We start from the raw sequence: 27,103 nt of genomic DNA, 5'->3' as shown, positions 1-27,103 counted from the left end.
GGCGTAGCAAATGTAGGAGACGCTGTAGGTCTAGACCTACAGCGTCGGTTAACCTAGCGTCGCTGATGGTGAACCAACAGCGTCGGTCTTCTAGATTGCCGACGCTATAAGTCTGTACAAAAGCGTCGGTCTTCTGAATTGCCGTCGCTATAGGTCAAGACCAACAGCGTCGGTCTTCTAAAACGCCGACGCTTTTGTCTTGACAACAGCGTCGGTCTTTTAGAATGCCGACGCTTAAAGTGGTGCCACCTGCGTCAGTTTTTTAGAATGCCGACGCCTTTGCTGTTGATATGGCAGCGGCTGTTTTTTCTACTTAACCGACGCTTTTGGTATTTTTAATTTTTCTTTTTTTATATTATTTTATACCTACTAAACCCATCAATTATAAACCTGTTTCATCATAAATTCAATATTTAAAAACTAATAGCTCAAAATTATAAATACAATACACCCAAAATTTAATATAGCTCAAAAATTATATTATAATAATTTAAAAAGATTGTTTACATTAGAAAGAGTACAATATTAATTACAATCTCTCTACAAATTAAGTCAGTTACATTAAACATCTTAGAGCATAAAAATCTCTCAACTAACTCCGCTTTTCTTGAAGCTCCTTTTTCTGCACTCCCGTTTTTGCATTAATCGCCATCTGTCATGAATCAAAATAGTTTATGTAAGTACATAAAGCATATTGAAAATCACTCTTCGAGAAATCATGAATTGAGAATATGAATTATTTACATGTACTTCAACAAATTACCCGACTAGAGACATTCAAGAGTAAAAAACTGAGCCCAAATCTCTCGAATCTCATTGATTTCCTTTTTGCCATAACTCCTAGAACCAAGAACCTGCCAAGTATACCAAATATAAGAGATAACATATTTTAAAAATAAAACTCGAGCTTTAAACTTGTAAAATAGTTTTTGAGTTGTTTCTCTTACCACTTCCCAGTTCGTGTTAGAATTTTTCTGAGAAAGCATGATATGTCATACATGTACCTCATGACCAAAAATCCACATTCTGTACCTCCTACCTGTTGAGGACACTATACATAGATAAACAAAATTTAGTAAGTAATAATTAAATAAATGAGGAAGAAAATAATTAAAAAAAAAGAAAGTTATACCTGAACCTCAGTGTGATGCCATATAAACTCTTTTCTATTGTTCCTCAGTCCACTTTGAGACACGTATAATTTGAATGCCCTGTAAAATACGTATCTGTCATCAAATCACTTATAGAACTAGAATACATACATTACATTACAGAACATGAAACTGGAACTTATATATAACATACATTCGTGCAGGTATTGTCAACCGTATCTTCCTTTCTTTTTTCAATGAATCAAACACGTAGATAGCACTTTCATTAAGACAAAAAAGGAGCAACATCCAGTGGTCACTACAATAATACAAACATATATAATTAGATAGGACTACATCATATAACAATACAATTCTAATTAAAAATGATTTTGTTCTTACTCTTGGATGTAAGGTGCTATGATATAACGTTTATCTTGGAAGCATTTCTGCTAGAAGTTTGAGCATTTCTGTGAAACTCTTGTCACTCCACCCATTTTTTACTTTGAGCTTACACAACTTTAAAGTTGTCGATAACCTGGTAAATTGATCATTGCACCCAGGATATAAAAGTTTTTTGGAATCGTCCACCAAATTTTCAAGAACTTCCGGCTTGTGCATTAGAATATCTTCAACATCATGGATCATCTCATCCACCCTGTCGTTTTCTGCATCATCTTCTTCTTTGGAAGGCATTTTATCTCCATTACTTTTATGATTTCCACTATATGTCTCGGTATTCTCAGAGTGTATTCCCTCCCCATGCCAAATCCACTTAGTATAATCAGCCATAAAACCACGCCGAAATAAATGCTCACGAACTGTATCAACACTAGGATATTTCTTCAAATTATAACAATCACGACATGTGTTAGGAATCAATAAGTTTTGATGATAACATAAACATTTTGTAACATGTCTTACTTAGTATCTTTATCAAATTTCAGTTGTAATTTTTATATTTCTTGGCTTTGGGAATTGTCAACGGATGGGTAGAATAGGATGGCTAATTGTAAATATCCAATGCCTTGTAATTTTATCTAAGTGAAGGACATTCAACTGATGAGATGTAACTATTCAACTGATGGAGACTGGATCATGTTTCAACTGATGAAAACCAAGCATTCAACTGAAGACAAAGTATTCAACTGATGATGCTAAGGAATTCAACTGATGAGACTGGAACAGCATTCAACTGATGAAGCTCGTAATTCATTCAACTGATGAGACTAGCGCAACATTCAACTGAAGCCAAGAGCGGTTGAAAGTAACCGGAACTTTCAACTGATGAAACAAAGAGCAGTTGAAAGCGACTAGAGCTCAAGTCTGACAAATCACATGGATCGAATTACACTAAAATAGACATGGAAGCCTAATTAGGTAAATAAAGAAGAAGCAGAAACATACTTATCTCATGCAATGCAATCTGGATCAAATCAAGATAATGGTCAAAGATGAAGACATCTCAGAAAGCATGCATAAGACAAAGATGTGCAACATTGTTTTTAGATTAGAGTGCATTTTGTAATCTAGTTAAAAGCTTTGTAAAACTTGGAGTATATAACCAGGTTACAAGCATCACTTGAACTTGTTCAAATTACTTAAGAGAAAATCTGAGAGTTAGAACTTGTTTTGAGTGATGAACTAGCAGCTGTGCGAATTGTAATCAATCCACAGATTCTTCTATATAAAATCTCACGGGTGGATCATTCAATCCACCCGTATTTTTAATACTTGGTGTTTTTCTATTTGCTGTATCTAAGTGCATTGTTCTTGAATCTTTTAAGTTTGTAAAAGATTGTATTCAACCCCCCCTTCTACAATCTTTCTTATAGTTAGTGTAAAATAACAATTGGTATCAGAGCGAGGTTCCCAACAAACAGGGAAAAAGATCAACACTGCTAAAGAAAGATGGGAAAGAAGGATGCTGGAGTGAAGATTCATGTTCTTGACAAAGACAACTACTTTCACTGGAAAGTGAGAATGCATTTGCATTTGTTGTCCATTGATGAAAGCTATGTGAACTGCATTGAGAAAGGACCTCATGTCCCAATGAAGGTCTGCACCAGTATGGGAGCTGATGGTGAAGATATGGTAGGTAAAATGATTCCAAAACCTATCCATGAGTATTCTCAAGAAGATACCGAAGAAGTGCACAAGGACAAGAAAATCATGAACCTTCTGTTCAATGGTTTGGATCAAGAAATGATTGATAGTGTTATCAGCTGCACAAGTGCCAAAGAAGTTTGGGACACCATCAGGACCATCTATGGAGGGAATGAGCAAGTAAGAGAAAACAAAATGCAGCTTCTAATTCAACAATATGTGTCATTCCATTTCAAGTCTGGTGAAGGTTTGAGTGACACATTTAACAGATTTCAAAAACTGTTAAATGGTCTAAAACTTTTTGGAAGAGTATATCAAGTTAAGGATTCAAATTTGAAATTCTTAAGAGCTCTTCCCAAAGAATGGAAACCTATGACAGTCTCTCTCAGAAACACACAAGAATTCAAAGACTATACTCTTGAGAGACTGTATGGAAACTTAAAGACCTATGAGCTTGAAATGGAACAAGATGAAGAGATTGAGAAAAGCCAAAAGAAAGGGCATTCATCTGTGGCTCTAGTTGCATCTCTTGATGATGTTGTCAAGGACAAGGGAAAGTCTCAAGTTGAAGAAACTGAAAGGTTGGTCAAAGAAGAGAGCTCAGAGTCAAGCAAAGGAAAAGGAAAAGAGAAAGATGTAGCTGATTCTGGTGAAGAAAGTGATGGAATTGATGAGCACCTAGCCTTCCTATCAAGAAGATTCTCCAAACTGAAATTCAAAAAGAATTTCAATTCTGCAAAATCATTTAAAGGCAATCCCAAGTCTGATAGAAGCATGGTTGATAGATCAAAATTCAAGTGCTTCAACTGTGGGAATGCAGGTCACTTTGCAAATGAGTGCAGAAAGCCTAAAGTTGAGAAGAGGTCAAGTGAAAACATTGACTATAAAAAGAAATATTATGAACTTCTCAAACAAAAGGAAAGAGCATTCATCACAAAGGATGATTGGGTAGCTGGGGATGATTCTGATGAAGAGGAGGAGTTTGTCAATCTAGCTCTAATGGCCAACTCCACAGATCAAGAAGAAAACACTTGAAGCAGTAGTCAGGTATTCACTACAAACTTAGTTGAGTTAACTAAAGATGAATGCAATGCTACCATAAATGAAATGTCTACAGAATTGTATCATTTGCATGTGTCTTTAAAATCTCTCACTAAGGAAAATAGTAGGATTAAGGAGGCTAACACCTTTCTTAGTGACAGAAACAGTGCTTTAGAAGCTCAATTTATTGAGTTTGAGAAACTGAAAATTGAGTGTCAGACAGCCAAAGATGATCTCTTGGTTGTTCTGAAAAGAGAAGAGATCATAAAAAACAGCTTGATAAGGAACAAGAGATTATTGCTAAATGGAAATCTGGGAGAGATGTTTCCACTAATATCATCAACATGCAAGGTAGAGAAACCTTTGTGGAGAATGAATGGAAAAGGAATAAGAAAGTTCTTGAGATATCTGAGAACAGTTCAAGTGATGAGAATACTGATGATGATCATCAGTTGAAAAGCAAAGTCTCAACTGATGAGAGTCATCAGTTGAACAAAAACTCACCAGTTGACAAGAAAGTTCTCAAGAAACTTAATAAGAAATATGGTCCTGTTAAAAAGAACTTTGTTAAAAGTGAGAATGATTGTTCTGAGACTGGTGAGAGTGTTAACAACACTCATAAGACCAAGAAGAAGTTGGATGCTAGTGAGCCTAAATCAGAAGAGACTAAAAAGAAGAAAGGAAATAGAAATGGTAAAATTGGAGTCAATAAGCACACTAATTACACACCCAATGCCAGTGCTCCTAGGAAAACTTGCAGTAAATGTGGTAGTGTAAATCACTTATCTGCTAATTGTAAAACTGTGATTGCTCCTAAGTTATCATTGCCTATTCCTATGCCATCTGTTCCTCATATGAACTTATCTGCTATAAACATGATGCCTGGTTTACTGTCTCATAATCCATATTCTCAGCCTAGCATGCCATATATGTTCAATCCATATTTCAATGCTTTTAACATGCCTCAATTCCATTCAAATTTGCATGGCATGAACAATGTATGCATACCTCAAATGCCTGTGTTTAAGAACAATGTTGATGTTCCAATCTCTCAACCAAAACCAAAGATTGAACCAGTTCAATCCAAGGGAAAAGTTGAGATTGAGGGAAAAGCTGTTAAGACTAACAAATCTAGACCCAAAGCAATTTGGGTACCAAAATCAACTTGATCTGTTTATGAAATGTGTGCAGGGAAATCATAAGAAGAATTTGTGGTACTTGGATAGTGGATGCTCCAGGCACATGACTGTTGATTCTTCCCTGCTCACAAAGTTTGTAGAGAAAGCTGGCCCTAGCATTACCTTTGGAGATGACAGAAAAAGATATACTATGGGATATGGCTTGATTGCAAAAGAGAATGTCATCATTGATGAAGTTGCATTGGTATCTGGTCTTAAGCACAACTTGCTTAGCATTACTCAACTTTGTGACAAAGGATACAAAGTAAGTTTCACTCCCGCAGCCTGTGTTGTCACCAAAGGAGATGACAACAATGTGGTACTAATTGGACAAAGGAAAGGAAATGTGTATGTGGCTGACTTCAATTCTGTAAAGTCTGAATCTATTACTTGCCTTCTCAGCAAAGCAAGCTCAGATGACAGTTGGCTATGGCACAAGAGGTTGTCTCATCTAAATTTCAAAACCTTGAATGAATTAGTTAAAAAGGATTTGGTAAGAGGAATACCAAAGCTGGAATTCTCCAAAGATGGTTTGTGTGGAGCTTGTTAGCAAGGGAAGCAAAAGAGAAGCTCTTTCAAAAGCAAATCTCTTTCATCAATTGTGAAGCCTCTTCAGCTCTTGCATATGGATTTATTTGGACCAGTCAACATAATGTCCATCTCAAAGAAGAAATATTGCTTAGTGATTGTTGATGATTTTTCAAAATTTACTTGGACTTTCTTCCTGCATTCTAAGGATGAAGCTGGGAAAATCATCATCAATCATATTAGGGCATTAAACAACAATCCAGATGTCAAAGTTGGAAGGATAAGAAGTGACAATGGAACAGAATTCAAGAATTCTGTGATGAAAGAATTTTGTGAAGAAAAGGGAATTATTCATGAGTTCTCTGCACCAAGAACTCCACAACAAAATGGTGTAGTTGAAAGGAAGAATAGAACTCTTATTGAGGCTGCAAGAACCATGATTAATGAAGCTCAACTTCCAACCTATTTTTGGGCAGAAGTTGTGAACACCGCCTGTTTTACTCAAAACATCTCTCTAATTACCAAACCTCAAAATCTAACTCCTTTTCAACTCTTCAAGGGAAAGAAGCCATCAATTAGCTTTCTTCATGTATTTGGGTGCAAGTGTTATGTTCTAAGAAATCAAGGTGAAAATTTTGGAAAATTTGAAGCCAAAGCAGATGAAGCTATTTTTGTTGGATATTCTAATGGAAAATCTTTTAGAGTATACAATCTGAGAACCAAAATTGTTATGGAATCAATTCATGTAGTTTTTGATGATAAAAAGATCCAAGGATTGACAGATGAAGGATTTCATGATAATCTCAAATTTGAGAATGGGGGTGAAGGTGATCTGTATGACAGTGATTATGATTATGATGACACTGTTCAGAATGCTGGAATTAATCCTGGAATTAATATTCCAACTGATGATTCTCTGGTGCAAGGAACAACTGCTATTGAAAATTCAACTGAAGCATCAGTTGAAACTACATTGGAGGGATCAGTTGAAACACCTCAAGGATCATCAGTTGAAAGAATGTCTCAAAATTTCAATCAATCTAGAAATAATGAGATGTCAAATTTAGGGGGAGCTTTCCAACATGGAAATCTGAACTTCAACAATGAAGCTACATCATCAAGGCAATCACTTCCACCTCAAAGAAAATGGACAAGGGATCATCCTTTTGAGTTAATTATTGGAGATGCAAATGCATCTGTACAAACAAGAAGAGCCACTCAAGATAAATGTTTGAACAGTGCATTTCTTTTAGAGGATGAACCTAAAGTCATAGAAGATGCTCTCAAAGATGCTGATTGGGTTCTTGCTATGCAAGAAGAATTAAATCAATTTGAGAGAAACAATGTATGGAAGCTGGTGCCCAAGCCTAAGGATAGAACAATTGTAGGCACAAGGTGGGTATTCAGAAACAAGATGGATGAGAATGGAGTTGTCACCAGAAACAAAGCAAGGCTTGTGGCTAAAGGATACTCTCAATCTGAAGGAATTGATTTTGATGAGACATTTGCACCAGTTGCAAGATTAGAAGCCATAAGAATCTTCTTGGCCTATGCTGCTCATGCAAACTTCAAAGTTTATCAAATGGATGTCAAAAGTGCTTTTCTAAATGGTGAACTGGAAGAGGAGGTGTATGTGAGTCAGCCTCCTGGTTTTGAAGATCCAGAATTTCCAGAGTATGTTTACTTTTTATTAAAAGCACTTTATGGACTAAAGCAAGCACCTAGGGCATGGTATGACACTCTATCTCAATTCTTGTTAGATAATCATTTTTCCAGAGGAACTGTGGATAAAACACTATTTTACAGAAATGTAAATGGTGCCTTTATTCTGGTTCAAATTTATGTAGATGATATAATTTTTGGTTCTACAGATGAGAGACTTTGCAAAAAGTTTGCTAATCTAATGAAAAGTCAGTATGAAATGAGCATGATGGGAGAGCTCACCTACTTTCTTGGTTTACAAGTTAAACAAGTAAAGGAAGGTATATTCATAAATCAAACTAAGTACATCTATGATTTACTTAAAAAGTTTGATTTAATGGATTGCAAAGAAGCTAAGACTCCCATGCCAACAGTCACCAAATTAGAGTTAAGTCCTAATGAGAAATCTGTGGACATCTCTAATTATAGAGGCATGGTTGGTTCTCTTTTATATCTGACAGCTAGTAGACCAGATATTATGTTTTCTACATGCCTCTGTGCTAGATTTCAATCTGATCCTAAAGAATCACATCTTATTGCTATAAAAAGAATTCAGATATCTTAACGGAACACCAAATCTTGGTATTTGGTACCCTAAAGACTCTGGATTTGATCTAATTGGATATTCAGATGCTGATTTTGCAGGATGCAAAATTGATAGAAAAAGTACAACAGACACATGTCAATTTCTTGGTGATAGGCTGATTTCTTGGTTTAGCAAAAAGCAACACTCTGTATCAACCTCTACAGCTGAGGCTGAATACATTGCAGCTGGAAGCTGTTGTGCACAAATATTGTGGATGAGAAATCAATTACTTGATTATGGTTTAAATCTCTCAAAAATCCCAATATTTTGTGACAACACCAGTGCTATTGCTATAACTGAAAATCCAGTACAAAACTCAAGAACCAAGCATATTGACATCAAATACCACTTCATAAGAGAACATGTGATGGCTGCTACTGTTGAAGTGCATTTTGTTCCCAGTGAAGAAGAAATTGCAGATATTTTCACAAAGCCTCTTGATGAATCCACATTCACAAGGTTGGTAAGTAAATTAGGTATGTTAAATTTTTCCTAATTTATAGTGAATTTTTCTGTAATTTGGCAGCCAGAATTTAATTAATTTTGATTTATCAAAATTAAGTTAGTTATAATTCTGGATAAAATCTGTAATATTTCAACTGATGAACTAGTGAAATTGTTTCAACTGATGTTTGAAACAATACCCTCTTGTTTTGTTTTTCATTCAATTGATGACACTAGTTGAAAACACTTTCAACTGATCATCATCAGTTGAATAGGAAGTTTAAAGAGGCGCTTATTTCATCCGTTGAAAATATTATTGGATCTGAGCCGTTGAAATTTCTTTTATCTATCTCCTGCTTTATACACACGATCGTGTGTGTAATTTTTGTAGAGTTCAATAAGAGTAATTTTTTCTCAACGGTAATTTCTCAGCCAATCACAGCAATTTTCTGAGAAAGTATTTAAGTGTTTTAACTTATTTTCATTTCTTTTCATCTTACTCTTTCGAATTCACAAACCCTCTACTATCTCTCTGTGCAAACACAAGTTCATATTCTCTTCAAGCTTTTTCTGCAAACTGCAATGGCACCAATGAAGAAGTACACTTCACCAAGTGGGTTCATCTATGAGAAGAACAATTTCGCTTCTTTTGTGGACACAAAAGCTGTGAAGGAGAAGGAGTTTCACAAAATGATGGAGTTCATCAAAGTCAACCAACTCTCTCACGCCATACTTGCAACTCCCACTATCTATCATGAAGTAGTGGAGGAAATGTGGACTTCTGCAGAGTTCAATAGTGAGGATGAAACTCTAACCTTCTCTATTAAAAATAATGTTCATACTGTTAATTCTGATATCATGAAAGCATGTTTTAGCATTCCTGAGGATACTGTTTCTTCTTTACCTAGTGACGTTCAGTTGGTTAACTTATTTTATGCCATGAATTATGTTTTGCCAACTGATGCCTTAGGAAAAATAGAAAGGAGAGGTCTTAGGAGAGAATGGAGATCTTTGTGATGCTTTTGTTAAGTCTTTCTCTGATAAAATCAGTAATTTTAATGCTATTACTTCTCAGATTTTACAGATGCTTTATATGTTCTTGACAAATGAATATTTTAATTTTGGTGGTTTGATGATCCAAGAAATTGGGGAGAAACTAGGTGATAAAACTGAAAGACCTAGGAACATATATTATGTTAGGTTTCTCATGATGCTAGCTAATCATCTAGATGAAAAGCTAGTTATCACTAACCAGGAAGCCAAGCTTCCCAGTTTTGTGCAGGAGAAGAGAGTCTTTAAAGACCTCTTAAGGATGGATCTCTACCCCTCCTTGGAGGTGGTTTACCTGTCAATCATGGAGCCTGGAAAAGAAAAGGAGGTACATGGCTATCCTACTACTCTCTCTCAACCATCACCTTCTTTACTTTCTGCCATCAGGGCTGTTGAAGAGGCCCATCAACAGTCCACACAAGTGGCACAACCCTCTAAATCCAAGTCTACTACACCAACCTCAGGTGCCTCCCAAAAGGCATCTGTTGTAAAATCCAAGAAACAAAAACCAGAGGGGAGTGTGATTGGAGAAAGTGAGGGGGAGGGGGAGGGTGAAAATCAAAGAAGCCCTAAGGATAAGGATGGTGAGAAAAGTGATGACCAGCCAAGCCACTCTGCAGTCTCCCAAAAGATTGCAGAGCTTAATATGGATTCAAGCTCATCTCTAGCAGCATCCTCCCAAAAGGACGCTGTTATTGAAAATAGTCCCCATCCAGGGACACAGCTAAAAAGGGGGAGGGACACCACTTCTTTACCAATTAAAGCCTATGGGAGAAAGAAGCAAAGAAGTGACAAGGTACAGCACACTGCACACACACAGGATTCTATGCATGTTTCTTCTTCTCAAAGTCAGATTGATGTGACTCCAATAAATGTGGAGTCACAGCCCCCTTTTTCCTCTCAAACAATTACACATATACATGATCTTACTATATCTACCACTCAAACACAATCCCCAACCTCCTCCGTGGATGTGGAATTAATCCACACCACACTTGTAAATTCTCCATCTTTAGACTTCTTGGAGAAGCCCCATTCTGAGATTGATCATCATCATTTTGATGATTTGTTGGATCAATCTCATCAAATTTATTCTTCTGTGACAATGTGTTCTGTGGACTTACATGCAAAATCAATCACCACAAACTCAACTATCACAGCTTCTAAACCTATTTCTTCATTTTCTTCAACTGATCTCCTTCATCAGTTGAATAGTGTTTGTCCTTCAACTGATCTGCTTATCAGCCCTCATCAGTTGAATGTCTCCACTACTCATGTTTCAACTGATGTCCCTCATCAGTTGACAACTGCTGCTACTTCAACTAATCTACCATTCTCTACAGCAGTTGATCACATGGTAGCACAAACACTTTTAGGACTGAGTGAAGTGAGTTCTAGAGTGGAGAGGCAGCCCAGGGAGCTGGCAAAAGGAGAGGGAATGGAGATAGGGCTGGCAATTTCGGGTTTCGGGTCGGGTTCGGGTCGGGTTGATATTCGCGGGTCAAAAAATTTACCCAACCCGAACCCGACCCGAAATTTTAATGGGTCAGAATACCCAACCCGAACCCGACCCGCACTACCCACGGGTAACCCGAACCCGACCCGAAAATTAATATTTATTAATAAAAATATTTTTTTAATAATAAATAAATATTATTTTAATTCAAATAAATTAAATTTTATGAAAATAAATAATTTTATATTAAATTTAACTATTAAATATTATAAAAATAATATAAATATATATAATAATTATATTATATATTAATTTTCGGGTAATTTCGGGTCAATTTCGTGTAACCCGAATTCAACCCGAAAATGACCCGTTTTTTCTGGGTTGATTTTGGGTCAACCCGAATTCGACCCGAACACGAAAAACTCCAACCCGAATTCGTATTTTGCGGGTCGAATTCGTGTCGGGTTGTCGGGTCGGGTCCAATATTGCCACCCCTAAGTGGAGAGTCTGGCTATTTCTTCAAGCCAGGAAAAAGGAGAGGAAAAGAGTGGCCCTTTAGAAAGGGTAAGTGAGGGAGAGGTAAGGTGTGTGGTGAGCCAAGGGGAGCCCTTGATGCAAGAACAGAGAGAAAATGAGAGAAATGCAGGTGTCAATGAAGGGTTTAGTGAACAAGAATATCAAGCAGAATACAGATCCATATTGGATAGTGTTTCACTAGACCCTGAGACTTTTACTCATGGGATGTCTTCTATCCAAGCTTTTGCAAGGATGGATAATCAAGCAGCTGAGAGGAGTCTAAATCTCATTCACACTTCATCATCTATGCTTAGAGCAAATGAGGCACTTACAGCTCTGCCTGCCAATGCTGGAGATGATTTTCACTATGATGACAGTGATGAAGACCTCAATGATGCACTTAAGGAATCTCTTGGTGAACAGCCTACAACATCTCTTCCCTCTTGGCTCTTCATTCAGTAGTCAGCATGGAGCTACAAAGGCAAGTCTCCTCCATTCTCCAACCTCAAGCTGGGAGCTCATCTTCTTCTCCATCCATCACAGCTACTATTGCCAGTCAGGCTCTGGACAATCTCAAACTGCACAAGTATCAATCTCTCCACTTTCAGAAGGAGGTAGAACATCTCAACTCTCTCATCACCTCTGTCAAAACTGATCTCACCAAACAGATTGATGAGAAGACTCCTGCTCAAGTCAAGTCTGCAATATCTGAAACTGAGAAAAAGCAAGTTCAGTTGGAAAAGCAAGTGGAGGCTCTGGAAGAAAATGTTCACATTTTAAATTCTAGGATGGAAGAGATGCTCCAGCATCAAAGAGTGCAAACTGGACTTCTCTAACATCTTCTTCTGGCCTCTGGCTTTTCTCTTCCCAGTCCTTCCACTACACTTACTGCTAACAAAAAGGGGGAGAAAGAACCCTTGCCTACTCCTGCAGAGTTGGTAAGCAGAATTCATCCTCCTTTCCATACTGAGAAAGAAAAGAAAAGACTTGAAAGACTTGCAGTTCTGGATTCTATTGAGAAGATAGTAGCTCTATTGGGAAAGAAAACTTATGCAACCTCTCAATCTTCATCTGCAGCCACCACTGTTCCAACCTCTTTTCCCACAACAACTACAATTCTCAGGGTGATCACACCTGAAATTGTTATCCCTTCCAAGAAGGAAAAAGGTGAGCCATCAATTGTAAATGAGTTCAAGGCCATCTTGTTTCCAAACAACTGTGGGTACTCCAGGCCTGGAAAAGACTCAAGCTCAATCTACTTTCCACTAGCCAGGCCTGACAAGAATGAATACAAGCTTTTGGGCCAAGAAATTAAGAGCTACAAAGATTCTACAGATGTGGCACTAAAATCTCATTTTGCCATCATCTACAGAGAAGGCCAAAAGCTGTTTATTGGAACTAGCCATCCTCACTACTCATTTGCAAAAGCTGAAGAGGTGGCCAGAGAATGTGAAAGAAAGGAGTATGAATCTCAACTCTCCTTGAATCAAGAAATAGAGGTTGATGAAAGGTATGCTATTGAGCTAGAAGAGGAGTTGGCAACTGAGCTTCAAACTGAGAAAAGATTGACTCTTGAATCTTCTCCAAAGAAAAAGAGAGTCAAATCTAGATCAAAGATGCCTGAGGCAGCCAAGAGAAGAGAAGAAGTGCCTGAAAAGCCTATCTCAAAGCCTTCTTGTCCAATCAAGGACACCACAGTGGTACATCCAGATGTCACCTTCCATGATGAGCCAATAATGCCAAAGGAGGAGCCAATTGACCTTGAAAATATTCCTATCCCAGCCTTCCTTGTTTAAGAAACTCCAAAGCCAAAGAAGAAAGGGAAGACTGTGGCTAAGAGGATGGTTAACCCTCCTAAACCTCCAAAAGAACCTGAAAATCCAGATGACTATCTTGTCATTGCCAATATTGAAGAAATCCCTGAGTTGGAGCTGGAGCTGGATGATCTGCAAGAAGTAAGAGGAATAGAAGAAACTTTCAAACTACCTGAAAGATTGGCATTCTCTTACAAAAGCAAGGGTGATGTCACTTGGCCTCTTCACAGAGTTCTGAATTCTGAGGGATTCAGCTCTTTAACAAAGATATATGCTTCCATGAAGAGGACATGAGGATTTACACCACCTGCAAAGCAAATGGTGTTAAAGAGAATCCTTGAAATCAGGAAAGAATGGTCCTCAGATGCTACTCTACAAAGAAGGCTGAAAATCCCCTATAATGGAAAGAAAATTCACCATGAACCAACTCCAATCATGGAGTTTAGGGACAGTCAAGGTGGTAGGAGATTTTTCAGACCTAAAGATCAACTTAAGGTTGCTAGCATGAACACTCTGAAGACTCTCCAATCCAAGCTCAACAGGAAAGACAGTGATGAAGAATGGTTCTACAGGATCTTTTAGAAGCAGATTGATATTATTGAAGAAAAACTTAAGTCCAGAAGAAGAAGATCTTCTAGGAACAAGTAACTGCTCAGTCTAGAGGAGCATGATCATCTGTAAACTTTTCTAACTCTTGTATATAATTTTTGTATTTTATTTTATTTATGTTTTGTTATCATCAAGTGTAGAATTTATGTCTGCATCTTCTCCAGTCATAAATTGGGGGGAGATTGTTAGGAATCAATAAGTTTTGATGATAACATAAACATTTTGTAACATGTCTTACTTAGTATCTTTATCAAATTTCAGTTGTAATTTTTATATTTCTTGTCTTTGGGAATTGTCAACGGATGGGTAGAATAGGATGGCTAATTGTAAATATCCAATGCCATGTAATTTTATCTAAGTGAAGGACATTCAACTGATGAGATGTAACTATTCAACTGATGAAGACTGGATCATGTTTCAACTGATGAAAACCAAGCATTCAACTGAAGACAAAGTATTCAACTGATGATGCTAAGGAATTCAACTGATGAGACTGGAACAGCATTTAACTGATGAAGCTCGTAATTCATTCAACTGATGAGACTAGCGCAACATTCAACTGAAGCCAAGAGCGGTTAAAAGTAACCAGAACTTTCAACTGATGAAACAAAGAGCAGTTGAAAGCGACTAGAGCTCAAGTCTGACAAATCACATGGATCAAAAATCACATGGATCGAATTACACTAAAATAGACATGGAAGCCTAATTAGGAAAATAAAGAAGAAGCAGAAACATACTTATCTCATGCAATGCAATCTGGATCAAATCAAGATGATGGTCAAAGATGAAGACATCTCAGAAAGCATGCATAAGACAAAGATGTGCAGCATTGTTTTTAGATTAGAGTGCATTTTGTAATCTAGTTAAAAGCTTTGTAAAACTTGGAGTATATAACCAAGTTAGAAGCATCAGTTGAACTTGTTCAAATTACTTAAGAGAAAATCTGAGAGTTAGAACTTGTTTTGAGTGATGAACCAGCAGCTGTGCGAATTGTAATCAATCCACAGATTCTTCTATATAAAATCTCACGGGTGGATCATTCAATCCACCCGTATTTTTAATACTTGGTGTTTTTCTATTTGCTGTATCTAAGTGCATTGTTCTTGAATCTTTTAAGTTTGTAAAAGATTGTATTCAACCCCCCCTTCTACAATCTTTCTTGTAGTTAGTGTAAAATAACAACATGGACATGTGATCCTCTCTTCTCCTTTCCTCTTCAAATATTCCACCGCACATGCAATGAACTCATTAACGCTAGTAACATATTTATGCGCAACCCGTGAAATTTTGTACATCCAGGTAAGACGATCCATTATCTATCTCTATAGAATGTGTAAAACAAAGGTCAGCAGGTATCAAATTAATGGTGGTGTTTATGAACAAAATAAGACATTACATAAAGTTTTTTAAAATATTTATTATTTTAAACTCCACAATTTAATTAATTAATTAATTAAGTACATATATAAGTTATAGATGACCATTATATGTACTACTGTATTTGTATATGTCGCACGACTGAACACATATGCTAGAGTATATAATACTAACAAAATAACTAGAGCTAGCAATATGGTCTAAATCCATGAAACAGAACCACATTTCTGGTTTTGGTTTATACCAAGATCATAGACTTTATTTTTGACCGGCTTGGTTTAGGATCACAGGTTTGCTCAAGTTATAGATATTTGACTGTGATAGCTATATTTGAAACCATAATAACTGACTGGGTGTTATAATACTCCAAACTGTAATGAAACACAGAAAACACATAGATGGTGTGTTTCCATGTCCCTTCCCTGGTGCAACCCAGCTTACTCACAAATAACATAGTAAAATCCTCAATCAAAAATACACATATACTTCCAAGCTATAAACTGAAAGTTAAAAGGAAAAATAGAGACAAGGTAAACTGCTTGAACTATTTCGGTGACTTGATGTCATAGTGTATTAGTCTAGTGGTTATATAATTAAACATTACTGAAAATTTTATTTTTTATCAAAAATTTCTTTGGACGTGTACCTATTTTAAGCACCTATATATGTTAAATGTCCACAGCAATACCAAATGAAAAGTATTATAAAATGAAAAGAATTTATTTATCATAAATTATATTTAATTATATATATTTATTTGATTGTAAATTTATTAATTAAATTTACAATAGTGTTTGAGGCTTGTATCTTGATATTACAATAGTGCTTGTGCTGTTTTCACATGTGAGTCTAAAGCCAAACCAATTTTAAAGCTGTAGTTTTCTCTTGCTTAAACATATTGATTAGTTTTAGATGTTTAAGCATTGTATGTATACAAAGTTTTTGACTAAGTTTTGTTTTGTTCTGTTATAATTAGAAGCCAAACAAGATGACAATGTCATAGTACAGAGAGACAAAAACACTTTTACTGCCAGCAAATTAGAATTGAAAACTACACAACACCATAATCACTAAACTTATACTCAGAACATGTTAAAAATAAAACCCAATATATACAAAATTATCGACTTTTAAAAATAACTGCAAAAATACCATTCATAATTTTTAAATTTTGTGCCCAGGAAAGAAAATAGAGAACATGAACAAAATCTAATTTTTTTCCCTGATCAGAAAAAGTATTATCTCCAATGAATTTTGTTTTATTCTGATACTTTGTGCAAATAACCTGTTAAGATGCTAATCTATTACGATGGTGCTCCACTCCCTGTCCCCCACAGAAGTGCTACAATAGTGTACGAGGTTTGTATCTTGATCAAGGAGCTGACTGTGCATCATTCTTCTTATTAAAACAGCACAATATCGAAATCAGCCAACTATTCTAAATTTGTTTTACTGTGTCTTGTGGTTTTGTACTGGTCTTTCAAGTCAATCTAGCCTTAATCCTAAATTACTCAAGCACATCCAAACGATTAGTTTCAAGTATTTTTACTTATTCCTTTCCATTCTTCCCAACCAAACACAATATTAGTCCTTTGCAGGTGAATGCTTGCATATATACTAGGATATCTAACACTTTCCTTAACAGAATAATTAGAACAATATATGAAGAGATTTTGCTAAATAAACTATGGTGTTTTTGTCAGATTTTCAGCAGAGAACAAAAGAAACACAACAATCTCAGCCAAAGTTAAATATACTGGGGAGGATAAAAAACCCAAATCTTAAACAAGAAGTTAAACGAGAAGAAAACCTGGAATAACAAAGCTCTTAAACCTTGAACCCACCACTAGTAGCAATCACAGTAGCAGCCCAACGAGAAAACCCCTAAATTGAAAGCAGCCGAGAGATAAACCCCTAAATTGAAAGCAGCCGAAAGAGAAACCCCTAAATTGAAAGCAACCCAGTAAGAAAACCCAGCGGAATCGAGAGAATCACAGTTGCTGGTGAAGGTAAGAGAAACCCCTAAATTGCTGACGATATAGCGGGTTGTTGGTGACGATACAGTGGATTTAGCGATGAAGAATGGGTGAAATCAGCCCAGCAAGAAAACCCAAATAACAACCTGAGAAAACCCAGCAGCGAATTAACAATTGAACCCAGCGATGGAGATTTTCAGCGAGGGTCAGGATGCGGAGAGACAAGGGAGTATGTAGTCGCGCGAAATGTCGAAGTAGAGTTTAGAGTCAGGTTTAGTGAGCAGCGGGGGTTTAATTAATCTAGAATTTTGTTTTTTAAAAAATATAAACACTTCTTACGTCGGTTAAATGAACACCGACACTATTGCCTCTTTTACAGCGTTAGTTAAAGCATGACCGACACAGAATGATAACAAGTAACGTCGGTTAGAGAGGGAACCGATATTATAGAGTGATCAATAAGGTCGGCATTCCAACAGCCGACACCTTTGTATCGAATATAGTGATCAATAGTGTCGGCATTCAAATGACCGACACTATTGGTGTATAAACAGCGTCGGTTAAGTGACTAAACCGACGCTAAAAGTGGTGAAAAAATAGCAACAGCGTCGGCATACCAAATAACCGACACTGATTGGTATCAAGCGTGTCGGTCCTCTACTTAACCGACACTTAAAGTGTGACTCCAAAAGTCACTTTTGTACTAGTGTATGTGCCTATGTGCATATGCTAAGCACTAAATTTTATATGTTTAGGGGATTTTCATTGGTGTAGTTGTTGTATATGCACAGGGTCCACCATTATTATGATATAAGAGCTAATCAACATGAGTCGAACTTATAATTTTTAGTGCTTAGCATGTGTTAATGGGTAGACTTGACAATTCGTTCGGATCATGTACTCAAAGACCAAACCCAAAACCGACCCGTTTAGTGTTCATGTATTTTCGTGTCGTGTACCTCCGTTTTCGTGTCGTTTGCGTGTCGTGTTTTGTGTAAAATCGAATTTAAATATAAATATAAATAAGTATATAAATTAATGAAAATATTATATTTCTCGGCAAAAATTTTACAAAATTATATGAAATATATATATATTTAAACCATTTATGCTTACAATTTTATAAACTATGCATTATTTTAAAAGAAAATATACATATATTTATTATAAATATACATATTTATAATTAAATATTAGTATTTAATTGTAAAATTATATTTATTTCGTGTACATCGTGTCGTGTCGTGTACCCAAAGGATAAACACAAAACCAACACGACATCTAAGTTGTGTACTTCGTGTTCCGTGTACTTTCCGTATCGTGTACTCAAAATGCAAACACAAACACTAAATTTTTGTGTCGTTTTCGTGTCGTATGAAAAATTGCCGAGTCTACCAATGGTACCCATGGGCACACTCTAGAAAAATTGTTGTAATAAAATGTTTTTAGAAGCTAGGGTTTGTAAGTGTAAGTAGTAGTAAAACCGTTGTAATAAAAATGTTTTTAGAAGCTAGGGTTTGTAAGCGCAAGTAGTAGAAATTGTAGCCAACCAATAGGTTTGGATTTATAGGACCCTTAGATGTTTAATCAATAAAGATATATCTTGAAAAATATTGTGTGTCGATTTATTATTTAATATATTCTCAGGAACCGTAACGATAAATATCCGGAACACAAAACCCATTACGAGCAGGACTGTAATTTATTTATCAGCAAGATTCGAAAGAATTTTAAATTGTAGTGAGTGTCGTATTCAACACTCTTGTACGATACTTCAGGACCTAATAATGCATGATGAATTGGCTGCACAAAACGTCACTGTCTAATTTTGAAGTTATCTGATTGACACTCTGGATTAAGGCAATAAAATATAAATCTATTATCTCATTTATTTATTTATTTTCATAATGTTTAATAATATACATATATGAAATTTTTATCTTTATTCAATCACATCTATCTCATTAACTCCATCATCCTCTTGATAATGGCCTGTTAATTTCGACTACCAATTTTTTTATGGTTTAATAAATTCGACCGCCTCGGAAAACGGTATGTTTATTTCGACCAAAATTCAAATTCAAAGGTTTAATAACTTCGACCGCTATCGGTCGAAAATATTATATATGGCGGGAAACTCATTTTTCAGTTTTTTTTAAGAACTTGAGCGGGAAGTTCAAATTTTCATTGAAAACAAATTTTGGGCTGAAATGGACGGTCGAAAATAGCGGTCGAATTCAAATACATTCGACCGGAAATTATTTTCGACTAGCTTAAATTCGACCGGTACTTTCCTAGTCGAAAATGACTATTTTCGACCGTATACGGTCGAAATAAGGCATTTTCGACCAGAATTGGACGGTCGAAAATGACTACTTTTCTTGTAGTGTAGGAATAACTTCACCCAAACTTCTGTCATTTTCTTCTTTAGTGTAAGTTTAAAGGTTGGGCTACATTTTGATGCTTAAGTGAGAATTTTTAAGGCTATTTTTTGTGGTTAAGTCAATTTTCTTATTTTTGACTTTCTAGGAGTTCCATCTGTCCGATTATAATGAATTTTGGACAACATATTTCTTACTCCTCTAGTATCTAAATGTTTAAAGGTGGAGATAGAATTTGTAAGTCTAGATTGTCTAATTATAAAGGTTATGGCATAGATATTTTTATCACAGTGAGGGTTAAACTTTACGTGGTGACATGACGTGTCTTTTTTTGCCCAAAATACATTTTTGGTTGATTCTTAAATTAAAGTCAAGGTTACTAAGATAAGTCAGCCGTAATTCTAGATATCATGGTTGTCATCCCACCTAAAAAAGACTGAATGATGAAGAAGGTGGCTATAAAACAATCGACGTCTTTATATATATAATGTGTATCTGAATACTACCTCTATCATTATCATTAGTGACTCTCTCTTTAAAAAGTGTTGTAACGCAGGAACTTTTGTTTGTATATATATTGAAGGTATTTTTGGATATAGTTGTGAATAATTAACATGGTTTGTAGCCGATGAACTATTACATAAAATAAGTTAGTTCATTACCATAAGTTTGTGTATGAACTAGTGCCATTTTTTGTAATTATGAAACAAAATTTACGTATGAATATCACAATAGATGTTATACATGTATAGATTGAGCTCTGCACTAATCTAATTGACACTCTTGATAAAGACAATAAAATATGTTATTATTATTTTATTTCATTTATTTATATTCATATTATTGAATAATATTCATATATGGGATTTTTATGTTATTCAATCAGATTTATCTCCCTTATCTCCTTCATCCTCTATGAATAACTTTGCAATACTTCTTTGGTTTGCTTGCTTACTATGAGTTTAAAGGTTGGTTAAAATTGATACTGAAGTGAAAATTTTGAAAAAAAAATTGATCTCGTCTAATCTTATTTAATATATAATATTAAATAGACAAATATTTTTATTTCACCGTAACATCACATAATGAAAGGTTTAGAGTGTTATTTTTTATTTAGATCGACTTTTGTCGTGATGATTATATTTTAAATACTTTCTATTATAACCAGATAATATAAATATTCAAAAAACAAAAAATTTATATCTAATATAAATCACTTAATAAATGATACATGAATTGGTATAGAGTAAGCCCATGCACAATTTTAAGAGCTTGGGTTGAGCTTGGGCAACCCATTAAGGCCTGTTTTTGTTTTGGACCATAACATTAATATCTTATATATAATTTTGGGCTACCCACTAAGCCTTCATAACCCTAGTTTCTTATATAAATCCCTGGTTGTTTGAGAGTTAGCCGCAGAGTTAGCGGCACACCCACCCCTGTATTTTATAAGTCTAGTTCTCTCATCCTATGTTCATTAGAGTGTATAATATCATCAGTATATTTTTTCATCACCTCTTTGATTACAAATTACAATTGTAGTCACAAATTTTTTAATAAGATGTTCTCCAGTGATATGATTTCTCATCAGTTGTGAGTATTTCACTTGTTCATTAAATGATCTTTCATGTTCATTAGATGATCTTTCATGTACATGGTACAGATCTCATATATTTGTTAATATAATCTCTATAGACATAATTCAATCTCATCCTTCTACTATTGGGGATATAAATTAATATATTTGCAGTTTATTTTCCTAATTTTTTTTGTGGAATTGAATACCCTTTTAACAATTCTTATTATGATGCTAATAAGTAAGATTTTGCTTTCAGGTTTTGGTTACACAAGTATGGATCTTGGTGCCCATGAGTTGTTTATGGATCTAAATCTCAAGCAATGAAGAAGAAGATGTTGCAAGTTTACATCTTCTCTAAGTGAAAATTTCACATCTTTAAGAATATTTAATGCTTTTTTTCTGTGCATGATATTTAATTATTTTAATAAGATTTATTTATTTAAAAGTAATATAAATAGTAATTTGTAATCAAAAATATATTTTTGTTAATTAAGATTCTCAAAATATAGTTGGTACAAGTTAGTATATTTTAAGAAACCTAAGTGTTAGTTATTGATTTGTTGGTTTTCTTTACTACAATAAATGAATAAAAAAATCTTGAAGTTTGTAATTGTGTTTTAAAATGAAATAACGTTGTAATAATCATTGAAGTTTGCAATATTTCTATAAAATTAAGTTTTTAATATATATAATTTTCTCTAACAGTATAATATATCATTGATTTGCTTTTAAGAAATCAAACAAATTGCCTCCCATTTTACATCTCAATCCTTTTGTTTGGTGCATGGTATTAAACAAAAGGTGTGGTTGATTGCTATAAAAGCTATTATGCTTGGTTGATTATGCTATCAATATTTATTACTAACTATATTGATAAATGCATTCTCGAAATAGACTCCTATTCTAGCAAAATGATCATATAGGCATGTTCTAAAAATTAATTATTAACTTTTCTACTTTATTTAAAGAAAATTCATTGACATAAAATCAATACCCACATATAATCTAAAACATTTCCTCATAATTTATAAACTTATTGATGACTTAGCATCCATTATTGCAAACAATTTAACCTCAATGAGAAATTAATTTTATAATATGATAGATGGCATAATCAATCCCCATTTTTATAGCAACTAAACACATCTCCAGGATCTAAATGTTATATTTAATACCATGACGTTATTAATGCATATATTGACCACCAAACACAATGATGAGAAGATTTAAAATGCCATGATTTTGCATAATATGTTTGATTTGTTAAAAAATCTAATGATATATATTGTTGTGATAATGATAATATTGCATGTATTGCTGAGTGAAACAAAAAGAAGAGAAAAAAGGCTGTAGATTCTTGTTATTGCATGTACCAAACAAATGATTGTATCTTCATTCTAGTGCTCTTGTTTTGTTTATTTATAAATCTTTATACAATTAAGTGATTTTAAACTTCTATATTTGAGTAAAAGCCGACCACCTTTTCAACAAAAAGAACTTATAATGCTCCCAGGTCAAATCATCAATTGCTTTTATAACTTTGTGTAAATCAGACTCCATTAGTTTGAAAACTACATATATGTTTATAAATTCTCTTTTAGAAGGCTCAATAAGATGTGTTTGATTTTCACTATGTCTGGATGACGTAGGATTGGACTTATTACTACTATACATGTTTGATCCAACATATTGAAAATCCAATACAACAAAAGTTGGATTATAAATACTTTTAAAATCCTCACTACAAAATAATAAAACATAACCTATAAATTATAAATTTATTATTACTATAAATAATTAAATTACGATAAAATACTGGGATATTATATACAATGTGTATAGGTTTGCTCTATATCTTATGTGTTGTTTTGCTACATGTAGGACTTTACTGGTTTTATATAATGTAGTGAAATTTTGTCCATAGCTTTATTATTGGTTTGTATATAAGAAAATAAATTCAATTGCTAATATATATGTTTCATATTTATATTAGTTGGTATATGCATGCATTGGTCAAGTTTGGGTGATTCAAAGTGTAACTAACTCCTTTTTGCAGGCCTGATAGTTTAATCAATCACCATTCAATATGCCAAGTGTTTGTGGGAGAGGTGGCTAGGCACCCAACAAATTGGCCCCAGCAGCAACATGACTGCTGGAATACATGCAAATGTCAGTAATATGCCTCTTCAACCATTTTGGGAGCCAAAACTTAACATTCCTAGATCCTCTTAATATTCCGAGATTCATGGCTTTCCTAGCAACATAGCACCGAGCAACATGTTTGATTTTGGTTTTGATGGTAGTGCAAAATCAAAACCAAGTCCGGATTTGAATTTGAAAGGAGGAAGATAACAAAGACCTAATCTAGATGCAGACTTTGGACCGAGAGGCACCAATGTTGCTAATTATATTTGCAGATGGTTAACATGTCAATTCTATGTTGGCAAATTTGGGTTTCTGGCAACACCACTAGTTAACATGTCAATTCTATGTCATTCCAAAATTTATTAATTTATGATATCAATAAATTGTATAAACGGAAAGGTTTGTAATCTTAGCAGAGAAGTCCTTTGGTGATAACCGAGTTGTGCTTCAATTAATCATGTCAGCAATGGCATGGTCGTGTTTTGGGTTGTGTCAGATGTACCTGACCTTAATTAGGATAAAACCTGTATAGCTTATATTTCATACAAGTCTATAACCCGTGCTATGCTCTCTGGTAGTTTAATAGTTAATAATTCATTATATGTTTAAATTAATAATTTATTTTAATATGGTGTTGGCGAGATTAGAACCTTAGACTTACATCAGCATTTCAGTGAAATATAAAAAATTCATTGTAACGTTTCTCATCAATTTGTTTTTTTAATTAAAGGTTATAATGCATTGTGCCGAACTACAAACTAACGACTGAACTCTTTCAAACTTTTACAGTTTAGCATTAATAATATAGATTAAAGCTCGAGCTATAGTTGCCTTTTCTTTATGGAAAATGTTTGGTGCACATAATTGTGTACAAAACCAACAACTCAAATTAAAACCCACGACATAAATCGCCACATCATTATGTAACCTAGCACTACTCTTTACTTATTTATATATTCGGATTTTCTAGTGTGTGCCCATGGACACACACTAACAACAACTTTTTAGTTAGTTGGTGGATTTTGATTGGCTCCCATCCCATTAATAATAATGGCCCCCTGCATGCACAAAAATCCTCACCAATCAAAACCCCCAACCTATACAAAAAATAATTGTTAGTGTGTACCCATGGGCACACACTACATGATGGGTCCGGTTCAAAATTAAATGTGGAAAGTAGCTTCATGTTACCTGCCAGCGAGCTCTAGCCCTTTTTCTTCAAAATAATTTAGTTTTGTTTTAAAAATTGTGGGTCCAAGTTTTAATAGACTACTTCGGTCTATATTTTCATTTTGTCATTAATTCATTGATCAAATACCGCCTTTAAGATGTATATCTAATTTGGTCATAGAGCACAAGCCTTCTTGTGTCAGATATATGTTTGGCTAGTTGGTTTTGATGAAAATTTTGACATATATCTATGGAATGCTCTTAAACCTATAAAGCTCTTCTAACTTCACCTCTTTCCATATTTACCTCAAAACCTGTTCAACTTTTTTTAGTTTGTCACTAAAAAAATGACAAAACCGACCGCCGTAATGGTCGGTTTGTTTGTATATATATTGAAGGTATTTTTGTATATAGTTGTGGATAATTAACATGGTTTGTAGCCGATGAACTATTACATAAAATAAGTTAGTTCATTACCATAAGTTTGTGTATTTTATGAACTAGTGCGATTTTTTGTAATTATGAAACATAATTTACTTATGTATATCACAATAGATGTTTTATTTTATATGCATAAAGATTGAGCTCTGCATTGACACTGTTGATGAAGACAATAAAACATGTTATTATTATTTTATTTCATTTATTTATATTCATATTATTGAATAATATTCATATATGGGATTTTTATGTTATTCAATCAGATTTATCTCCTTATCTCCTTCATCCTCTATGAATAACTTTGCAATACTTCTTTGGTTTGTTTGCTTACTATGAGTTTAAAGGTTGGCTAAAATTGATACTGAAGTGAAATTTTTTTAAAAAAATTGATGGAGTCTAATCATATTTAATATATAATATTAAAAGACAAATATTTGTATTTAACCGTAACATCACATAATGAAAGGTTTAGAGTGTTATTTTTTATTTAGATCGACTTTTTTAAAATATATAGTATCATCATAAAGCTAAAATTGTGATGATTATATTATAAATACTTTCCATTATAACCAGATAATATAAATATTCAAAAAAACCAAAATGTTATATCTAATATAAATCACTTAATAAATCTGAAAAGCTGTGAGTATGATACATGAAATTGTAGAGAGTAAGCCCATGCACAATTTTAAGAGCTTGGGTTGAGCATGGGCAACCCATTAAGGCCTGTTTTTATTTTGGACCATAACACTAGTAACTTATATATAATTTTGGGCTACCCACTAAGCCTCCATAATCCTAGTTTCTTATATAAATTCCTAGTTGTTTGAGAGTTAGCCCCACACCCACCTCTGTATTTTATAAGTCTAGTTCTCTCATCCTATATTCATTAGAGTGTATAATATCATCAGTATATTTTTTTCATCACCTCTTTGATTACAAATTTATAAGTCTAGTTCTCTCATCCTATATTCTCATCCTATATTCATTAGAGTGTAGAATATCATCAGTATATTTTTTTCATCACCTCTTTGATTGCAAATTACAATTATAGTCAAAAATTTTGTAATAAGATATTCTCCAGTGATATGATCTTTCATGTACATGGAACAGATCTCATATATTTTTTAATATAATCTCTATAGACCTAGTTCAATTTCATCCTTCTACTATTTGGGATATAAATTAATATATTTGCAATTTATTTTCCTAAATTTTTTGTGGAAATGTATATCTTTTGAACAATTCTTATTATGATGCTAATAAGTTAGATTTTTCTTTGAGGTTTTGGTTACACAAGTATTGCCCATGAGTTGTTTATGGATCTAAATCTCAAGCAATAAAGAATAAGATGCTCCAAGTTTACATCTTCTGTAAGTGAATATTTCGCATCTTTAAGAATATTTAATGCTTGTTTTGGGTGCATGATATTAAATTATTTTAATATGATTTATTTTTTTAAAAGGTAATACGAATAGTAATTTGAAATCAAAAATATATTTTTGTTAATTAAAATTCTCCAAAATATAGTTGGTACAAGTTAGTATATTTTTAAGAAACCTAAGTGTTAGTTATAGATTTATTGGTTTTCTTTACTATACTACAATAAATGAATAAAAAAAATTTTAAATTTCTAATTGTGTTTTGAATGAAATAACGTTGTAATAATCATTGAAGTTTGCAATATTTCTATAAAATTAAGTTTTTTATATATATAATTTTCTCTAACAGTATCATTGATTTTCTTTTAGGAAATTAAACAAAATGCCTCACATTTTACATCTCCCGTCCTTTTGTTTGGTGCATGGTATTAAACAAAAGGTGTGATTGATTACTATAAAAGCTATTATGTTTGGTTGATTATGCCATCAATATTTATTCCTCACTATATTGATAAATGCATTCTCCAAATAG

General features: G+C 34.1%; 1 protein-coding gene across 6 annotated transcripts; it reads right to left on the bottom strand.

The window, feature by feature from the left end:
* Positions 1-457: 457 nt before the first annotated feature.
* Positions 458-17,888, bottom strand: LOC108192509 (uncharacterized). 6 transcript variants are annotated; one of them, XM_064086388.1, is made up of 7 exons: positions 17,308-17,884; positions 1,494-1,934; positions 1,306-1,410; positions 1,133-1,226; positions 948-1,051; positions 764-854; positions 458-652 (listed from the first exon to the last, which is right to left on the bottom strand). In XM_064086388.1, the coding sequence occupies exons 3-7, from the start codon at positions 1,398-1,400 to the stop codon at positions 593-595; spliced, it is 444 nt and encodes a 147-aa protein (XP_063942458.1). In that variant the 5' UTR covers positions 1,401-1,410; positions 1,494-1,934; positions 17,308-17,884; the 3' UTR covers positions 458-592. The 6 variants fall into 6 exon arrangements, with proteins under 6 accessions (XP_063942458.1, XP_063942457.1, XP_063942459.1 ...); XM_064086387.1 differs by having other exon boundaries at positions 1,494-1,912; XM_064086389.1 differs by lacking the exon at positions 1,494-1,934 and having other exon boundaries at positions 17,308-17,888.
* Positions 17,889-27,103: the final 9,215 nt, after the last annotated feature.

The sequence above is a fragment of the Daucus carota genome, chromosome 2 (genome assembly GCF_001625215.2).
Source record: "Daucus carota subsp. sativus chromosome 2, DH1 v3.0, whole genome shotgun sequence".
Lineage (NCBI taxonomy): Eukaryota > Viridiplantae > Streptophyta > Magnoliopsida > Apiales > Apiaceae > Daucus > Daucus carota.
Note: the sequence above shows the minus strand (reverse complement) of the source record. Positions and strands in the feature narration are given on the sequence as shown.